The sequence below is a fragment of the Toxorhynchites rutilus genome, chromosome 2, assembly GCF_029784135.1.
Source record: "Toxorhynchites rutilus septentrionalis strain SRP chromosome 2, ASM2978413v1, whole genome shotgun sequence".
Classification (NCBI taxonomy): Eukaryota; Metazoa; Arthropoda; class Insecta; order Diptera; family Culicidae; genus Toxorhynchites; species Toxorhynchites rutilus.
The window spans coordinates 255,901,091-255,910,248 of record NC_073745.1 but is presented as its reverse complement, the minus strand read 5'-3'; the positions used below and the strand labels follow the sequence as shown (position 1 = coordinate 255,910,248).

Genomic DNA, 9,158 nt, shown 5'->3' with positions numbered 1-9,158 from the left:
GGTTTCATCATCAAAAAAATTATTCAGCGGGAAAGAACATGTCAGCAGTGTAACAAGAGATTGGTAGTCAGCAAAACACAACCTAGATTGTATCAACCGTCTCTTTTTTCATATTTGCGAGCTACAGCTTCTAACTCTCCCATCTGCATAGTGAATGATGAGACTTTTAATTTCTTCTTAGCAATGGAAATTCTATTCCGAAATATGAAATCGCATTTGGAACCTAACGAAGCTGATTTGCCGAAGAAAATGGCAGGAGAAATGTATGTTTTGCCATCCACTTTATTCCATTGTGAAAAAACAAGGAATGACATTATAAAAAAATTTATATCTTTTCGTTTAAAAAGCGGAGAAAACAAAAAAACAAGGAAACGAAAATTTGATAGCAGGAGCATGGCATGGTAGAAATAAAATATATTAGTATCAGAAACCAAATAGATTATTATTAAACTAAACTTATGTCCATTTCCATTTTAGTGTTGTCCGAAAACTCATTTTTTCCACTTTTTCCCAAAAATGACTTTTTCAAAAAATCATAACTTTTGAACCTCTGAACCGATTCAGATGATCAATAAATCTAATTGAAGCCAATGAGGTAGATTTTTAATAGAAAAAATATTGAAAAAAGTATTGAACTTGGAAAGAGGGTTCTAGAGAGGTGTTTTTTTCGTTTTAGAGTCATTATTTTGTAAATTTAACATGTTTTAAGTCTTCGTTCAATATTCTTATGTGACTAGACTAGACCTATGCGACTAGAATCCTATCTTTCCGGTAAGTGTGATATTTTTTCAAAAAAGATTGGCTTATTGGCTTCAATTTAATATGTCGATCATCTCAATCAGTTCAGTAGTTCAAATGTAATAATTTTTTGCAAAAAATTATTTTTGGATAAGAGTGGAAAAATGATTTTACGGACGACCGGTTAACTTTGAAAAGTCACTCAAAAACACAAAAAAGCCTATCTGATATCGAGATATGTTATGTAATAAATCCTCAGCTTTCAAGAAAAAACATAAAATATAAAAACATAAAAACAAAAAACATAAAAATAACAAAAAACAACTACAATCAATAGTTACGAAAACAAAATTCGATTTCTTGGCAAGCCTAATATTTTTCCAAAAAAGATTAATTGGCTTCAATTTGATATATCGATCATCTAAATCGGTTCAGTGATTCAAAAGTTATGAATTTTTAAAAAAGGCACTTTTAGGAAAAAGTTGAAAAAAATGATTTTTCGGACCACCCTAAAATAAGAAAAGGTCACCCTAACGAAAAAATAAAAAATACGGGTCTAATATTTTGCAATAAAGAAAGAAACTACCACTTTTCATGGAAATCTGAGGAGCACTATATCGGTTTGACATGAAATGGATGTATATATATATATATATATATATATATATATATATATATATATATATATATATATATATATATATATATATATATATATATATATATATATATATATATAAATTTTTCAATTCAATCAAAATATAGTAACAAAATAATTAGGTAAAACGTGTATACAATTCCTTCACATTTCCTCTAAACTAAGTATCGTAATATCAATTAAATTCATTTTTTTTTTAAATTCAATACAAACCCAACGTAATTTATTTTTATTGGCAACACTGGAAAAATCGACTTTGTTTACAAAATTTATCGAAATCGACCAATCAGAAATCAGAACGACTGACAGAAATTTGGTCCGTATCTGACAGAAATTTGGTCCGTAAAAGACCCCCTATTGTCTGATCTTATCTTAGGGTTAGACAAGCCAATTGACATTTCCAAACTCAAAATTTAGTTCGCTCTTGCGCAATCCTTTGTTCACCTTTATTGAAATAAACTTTAAAACTTCGAGGAAAGTTTAATGAACTGCGCTATATAACAATATCAATTTGAATAAACATTGAACATTGTTCAAAATGAAGTTATGAATTTAAGTTTCCTTCAATATGAATGTGAAGACATTTGAAGACATGTTTTTGTACCATGTGAAGATATTTGAAAAAACCCCTGGCATCCCTGTTGATGGCATTGAGCTTCGTGTTCCGATTTGTGAAGCAAAAATGAGAATGTGTATTCTGGTGGAATCAACAAGCTTTTGAAATTAGAGTTATTAATGAAAATTTGCTTTTCCGTTTCAAGTTTGGCAAAACATTTTATTACAACGAAATCAATTGAAAATTTTCATTCACCTCCAAACAATTTCAAGCGGTCTTCGGGCCTAATCTGATAGTGTATTTCGGCTCAAAAACACGGATGTCGCCACCAGTTGTCGACACTGTACGTTTGTTATCGCGTTAAGAGATAATTCCATAACATGAGTGAATTTATCAGCATAAACAGCATCGCATAAAATGAATCATGAATAGACTGAATCATTGAGTCTGCTGAAATTAATTCATTTATTCAGTTCTACTAAATGTAACCGATTTCTGTCCATAAATAACCCACAAGTTGGATAGTTGATCCTATGCAAGCCTAACGTGGAGAGCTGGAAGCAATGTCGATCGAATTAATGAACTTGTAATACATTAATGCATTGTCAAAGCCTATAACGGATGGCAAAGTTGACGTATCGCTTTCCCTTGAATAGATTTATGAAAATGTTCCGGTGTATGCGAGATATGAAACCCATACAGAATTTGTTGCACGCATTTGTTTATGTTTTTCATGCTTCCTTCATGCATCGCAGTACTAACACAAACGAAGCAATACAGAAGTAAACTTGTTATCATTCACGTTGTTGTTTGTAGTTGTCTAAGGGTGGGTTTAGAATAGTGGTATATTCATGTGAAGAAATATGATGAGATTTATAGAAATCGCATCAACCGTTCACACTAACGTGAACTTCTATAATGAATATATTCATATTTTCGGTGAATTTATTCACCTGAAGTAGAACTGTATCCAACGTTAGTGATTTCTCACCAGTGACAAATTCACAAGCGTTTACATATGGTGAATTTATTCAAGTTATATATACCCTTAGAAAAATCCTCGGTCGAAAACTACTAAATACATTTGGTAATGCAAAATTAGTAGAATGTACAAATTTTTTGTACATATTGTCAACAAACCCGCATCCCTACCAGAGATTAGTATATTTTACTCGATAAAATTAGTAAGCTTGGATATTGTCATATCTGAAAATTGGTGAGAAAAGCGCGTATTAACCATTTTCATTGTTCCCATAAGGCAATACGGAGGTATAATAAGGATATAATTCTGATACGTGCATTTTCGGCGAGAAAATGTAGCCGATATTGGGCTTCCGAATCATGGTTCTGCTTGACATATGTGTTTATTAGTACGGTCGAAAATGACTATAGATTGGTAGTATTTACCAAAAAATTCGTTATATTTACTAATTATTTCTCTCAGTGTACCTCGAATAAGTGTATCATATTTATTCTCACCCGTTTACACCTATTTTCACGTGAATAAATCCATCTATAGCTGTAGATCTCCCTAATGTAAACCCGCCATAAGAGACGAATGAACTCCCAGAATTTAAAGTCTCTTGAATCCATCATCATCATCATCATCATTCACGTTGTTGAACTTGTCGGCCTGTTTCTATTTTGATCATAATCATAACACAGCCCGATACTGATAATCCTCTATGACACCACATCGCAGTTTGGGTCATTCAAAGCATATTTTGAGCACTATGTCCACATAATGACTTCATGTGGAGTGATTATATCATAGGTAAGTAAAACACAATCTGGTTTCAGATCTGTAATCGGATCAATAGTTGAGGCGAGGGAAGCAAACATCAACTGGATGAGCCAAAAATATGAAGATTAGATAAGATAAGGTATGTGTTTGGTAAATCACAGCACCATCATTTCAGTTTTCATATGCGAGCCCAAATAGCCTGAACGCTTTTTGTTTTGCTTCCAAAGAATTCTGTAACATTTCAGTGTTGAACATAGTCCGTGTGAGCATTTAAGAGTGAAGACAAACTGATGTCTCTTGCCAAGAAGTTTGGTAATCTAGTCGGTTCCATCGACGAAGGAACTAGCTCAGCTCGGTTCATACTTTTCCGAGCCGAGACCACTGAAGTTGTGTGCTTCCATCAGAAAGAATTACGTCAGATATATCCCCAGGAGGGTTGGGTCGAGCAAGATCCGAAGGAAATCCTTTCGGTTGTGGAAGAATGTATCGAGAAGACTGTCGAGAAGCTGGTGGAACTTGGCGGCAGTATCGCGGATATCATTGCAGTCGGGGTGACCAATCAGCGGGAAACCACCATAGTTTGGGACAAAACCACCGGTGAGCCACTTTACAATGCGATCGTATGGCTTGATATGCGGACCTCGTCCACGGTGGATCAGTTGCTGGACAGTGTTCCAAATAAAACGAGAAATAAAAATTATCTTAAACCACTCTGTGGACTGCCGCTATCGCCATATTTTTCGGCCGTTAAATTGCGGTGGCTGATAGATAACGTACCGAAGGTAGGTGAATATAGCTCACGAAACTATTGAATCGTTGTTGTAAGATTCTCTTTTTCAATACAGGTGAAGTCGGCTGTGAAAAATAAGAACTGTCTATTCGGAACAGTGGACACATGGCTGATTTGGAACCTTACAGGCGGTCCGAATGGCGGAGTTCACGTAACCGATGTGTCCAACGCATCTCGCACGATGTTAATGAACATAGAATCGTTGCGCTATGATAAAACGCTGGGCAAGTTCTTCGACATTCCGTTCGAAATATTACCTGAAATCCGCTCCAGTTCGGAAGTGTACGGCACTATAAGCTTGAAGTCATTGGAGAACGTCCCGCTTAGTGGGTGTCTGGGCGATCAACAGGCAGCGCTCGTAGGTCAGGAATGTTTGAGTCGAGGTAAGGCGAAGGCCACTTACGGTACCGGTTGTTTCCTTCTGTACAACACGGGAAACGCACTGATTGAATCGACACATGGCCTCATTACAACTGTCGCCTATCAGATGGGACGAGAAGCACAACCAACGTATGCCTTGGAAGGCTCAGTAGCCGTGGCAGGTGCCGCCCTTGGGTGGTTACGTGATAATATGAACCTATTGGATAATGCTATAGATTCGGAGAAACTAGCCTTGTCGGTAGAGAGCAACGGAGATGTTTATTTTGTACCGGCTTTCAGTGGTTTGTATGCGCCCTACTGGAACCAGGAAGCACGTGGAGTCATATGCGGCATAACGGAAGACACCCAGCGTGAGCACATTATTCGAGCGAGTCTGGAGGCAGTGTGCTTCCAGGTGCGCGACATTTTGGACGCAATGAATAAGGATTGTGGTTTTCCTTTGGTCAAGCTGAAAGTGGATGGAGGAATGACCGTTAACTCAACGTTGATGCAGTGGCAAGCGGATTTGATTGGTCTGGAGGTTCAGCGACCGCTTGTTGTTGAGACAACTGCTCTGGTAAGACATTTTACAGAACGCCTTCGTTGAGAATGATAAAAAAAACTTGCGCTTAAACTAAATTGACGAGTCATACCGTCGAACAAGGATATTTTTGACACTTTGCCATGGTACTGGATGGATGTCGAACTACTTGATATTTAGATCATTTCCGCAATGTGAAAATTTTCGTCCTTCGGCTGGTTTAGAGCTCTCGTGAACGTGAACGTGAAGAAACACTTTTTAGGAAGAAACATTTTCTAGTTAAAAAAAACTTATTTAAACACAATTCATATTGATGAAAATGGATAAATTCAATATTTCACTACGATTTTGAATTTTCACCGTGGAATCGAGATGTTGGCGAATTTACTATAGTTCACCGACTTCGGCGAACGTGAACGTCGCGAGGTCAAAATATTTCCCCGTTCATGTTCACGTTCGAATGTCCCAATAGGTCCCAATGCATTCTGAAAATTATTTCGCCGTAAACTGTAAAATGATATTTCAATCAACTCTCGAGTTTTCAGTGAAAATTTCCACATGGATGCAATTTTATTCAATCAGATCTCTGCACGATCGGGTTGATTCGGGTAGATTCGTGAACAACTGTATATTATATCCGAATTACTTTATTGGACCTCAATGAGCCTGATCACGAACATCACTGCCATGTGCGCTTTCACGTCACTTACACTTCATTTAATCTTTTTGTGTTTGTCATCATTGTCACGGACAGTTGCATGTAAAAATAAACTCCGTTAAGTGAAAGAGTTCATTCCCGTTTATAAGAGACATGTTAGTGGCATAATGTCAGGCGTTTGAACGTTAAGTCGGTTGCTTCCATTTAATTAAGCGTATGTTTTAGAATGACAAGTTTGCGATTATACCTCGATGATTCGGTATTTCAATGTCAACTATTCGGGCTCATCCCATGATTCATGCGTGCGTTAGTTTGCTGAATCAAATGTTAGTTCAAAGATGAGGAAGAATACTTTGTTGATCGTGAATAATGTAATTGTTAAACATTTGTGAATGTTATTTCATTTTTTCTTTCTATAAATTACTCTAGAGATAAAACATGACTATTGCGTATAATAATGAACTTCTCGCATATTCATTTTTTTAACTCTGTCTTACTCGTTTGAATAATGAGAAGCATAATAATGACCTTTACCAAGGTTAGAATCATTTTGTAAGAACCATTTCTACAATTTAACTCATAGAAAACCCGAATTTATCCTCCTCATGATCAGTATAATCTGAGCTACTCCCATATGGGATTTTGAATTCCAACCCTGTATTCTTCGTATTCTCGTGTAATTTGATATACAGGACACGAGGTTTAATTTAATTATTTAAACAGAAACTGATTAACAGCATCTGTCAGAAACATAATCTTCATATAAAACATCTGATGTTTCCATCATTTCATGTTGTTGGATACATTAAACTTTACAGTTCATTTGGCTCTTAAATCTATTATCACTTTTTTGATATTCTTTCATTCAAAGCATGTCTTCAAAACAATATCGTTTAACATATTTATTACGTAAAAATGAAAAAAATAATGGCCTCAAATGCGATTCACATACAACATACACGTCACGTTCACGTCCCGTCACGTCACGATACGTCAATGATTCTACCATGCAATTCTTATGAAAACATTCACATACACTAGCAACGTAACGACCCGTCAGCATACGTTCAACGAAAACGACCGGCAGGGTTTGTAGAAAAGAATAATTGACGGAGACGGACGGCTCGTTTGGTTTTTGTCTGGGCTTTGTGTCTCGGATTTTGTTTTGATTTGGTTGTACAGTAATTTACATCTACATCGACATTAAGCTAATTGAACAGATCTGTGATGCAACACGTTTAATTAGACATTTTTACCTCTAGTTGGACATTTTTGTAAACATTGAGTTCGGGGCACAAATTATGGCCCCACATTGAAAGTCGCTACCAGTCGCAAATGTCCAATTACTGGTCAAAACCGACTCCAATGCGACACTGAGTGGTGCCTCAGCATATCGCTTTATAAGTAACTTACTGTACTTTTTATGCCAACATATCTTTTAGCTCCAAAATTTTCAAAATTTTTCAAAATTTAGAACTGATTCTAGGCATGCTGATTTGAAAGAGGGCATTGCAATTTAAAAATTTTTGTAGGTGGCGACACCATGAATAAAATTAAATAAATCATTCGTTTGGCATTTGACGTGACGGTGCTGGTGGAAGCATTGACTGCATGTGTGAATTGGTGGAGACGTTGACGGAACGTAGACGTTCTTCTCCGTAACGTACTATGTGAATCGCACATTACTCATTACAACTATCGTCCGTTATAACTATCATACGAATGTATGAATTACAAAAACCTGGGGTGACATTGCGTATTTTGAAACGAGTAACTCGTTTCGAGATAATTCAAACTCGAATCGAATCTATTTTCGTATTATGTATCTTTTTCGAGTTATCATTCTCAGTGTACTAGATTTCGAGTAAAATTTGTCTCGAAGAGAAATGTCAAATTTTTGGGTTTGTAAACAAAGCAAACTTCATGGTTATTGCAAATATCAATGCCGAAAAACAAATTTAATTTGATATTATATTAGAATTGTGATTAAAAAGAAAAGATCGCCAAATATTTTTGACGCTCGCGATAGTGAAGAAGAGAGCACGCTTATTCTACAGAGGCGAGAGTTGGGGGATAAAAGTGACTCTTTCGCTAAGTGAAAATGAGTGAGTTTGTCTTATATACGTTTCCGATATAAATGATAATAATTATTCTTTTGTTTCAAGGTTTCGGCAGTATATCAGACTTAGTCGAGAAACATTTAAAAATATTTCGAATACAACCGTGTTCCAAACAACTTTCACTACTACTCCTGCAGCTTTGAAATTAGCGTCCGTTTTGAATCTTCTGGTTTCTGGCCGTACCAAATTAATGTAATGAAGGAGAAAACTTTTTGCTTGGTATGACTCAAACAACAGTTTCATCAGTGATCAATCGAAGGGGCTGTCCACATACCACGTGGACAGAAAAGGCACGATTTTAGACACCCTCCTCCCCCTCCGTGGACAAGCGTGGACATTCCTGATACCCCTCCCCATCTTGTCCACGTGGACATCCCTCCATTTTTGAAAAGAATAAATGAATTTTCTATGTTATATTCCATATTTTCTATTGATAAAAATGTAAGCTATTACTATCAAATGGTTTGTTCCCCTTTTTTTACCGAGCTTGGGAAACATTTTAGTTCGTTTCGTCCGCTGAAATCCATATGAAAATATTCACGCATTTTCATTAAAAGTCGACGCAAGTTTGCTGAGTTCTTTGAGTTTTCAATTCGCTTTGCGGGCGAATTGTCGCTCAAATAGATGTTAGTCAGTGCCTCATTCCTGACGCCGTGCACTTAGGAGATCCGCAGGTTCATCATATCTATCAAAATTAGTTTATTAATGAAAAAATTCTTTTTCTAAGCATTATTTACATTACACAAAACTTGGGTAGTGCATGGCGGCTACAATGAACCTTGTCAAAACTAAACACCTGCAATATAATCGTGATTGAAGATTTCAATTGATCTGTACAGCTTCGTTAATCGTGGATAATATTAGGTTGCCCTGAAAACTCGTGCCGATTTTATGAAGAAATCAAAAGTATCATTATAGTATATAGTCGAAGGAATGCATGTCTATAAAAATGATACTCTTGATTTTTTCATAAAATCAGCACGAGTTTTCAGG

General features: G+C 36.1%; 1 protein-coding gene across 4 annotated transcripts in view; it reads left to right on the top strand.

The window, feature by feature from the left end:
- Positions 1 to 3,388: 3,388 nt before the first annotated feature.
- The window catches only part of LOC129771236 (glycerol kinase), a 9,942-nt gene continuing 4,172 nt past the window's right edge, over positions 3,389 to 9,158 (top strand). Inside the window, exons 1-3 of one of the 4 annotated variants that reach the window (XM_055774673.1) lie at positions 3,389 to 3,726; positions 3,942 to 4,478; positions 4,542 to 5,423. In XM_055774673.1, coding sequence (XP_055630648.1) covers positions 3,987 to 4,478; positions 4,542 to 5,423 — 1,374 coding nt within the window. In that variant the 5' untranslated portion in view covers positions 3,389 to 3,726; positions 3,942 to 3,986. Of the gene's footprint in view, positions 3,836 to 3,923; positions 4,479 to 4,541; positions 5,424 to 9,158 lie in introns of all 4 variants that reach the window. The other 3 variants (XM_055774672.1, XM_055774671.1, XM_055774670.1) reach the window with 3 other exon arrangements.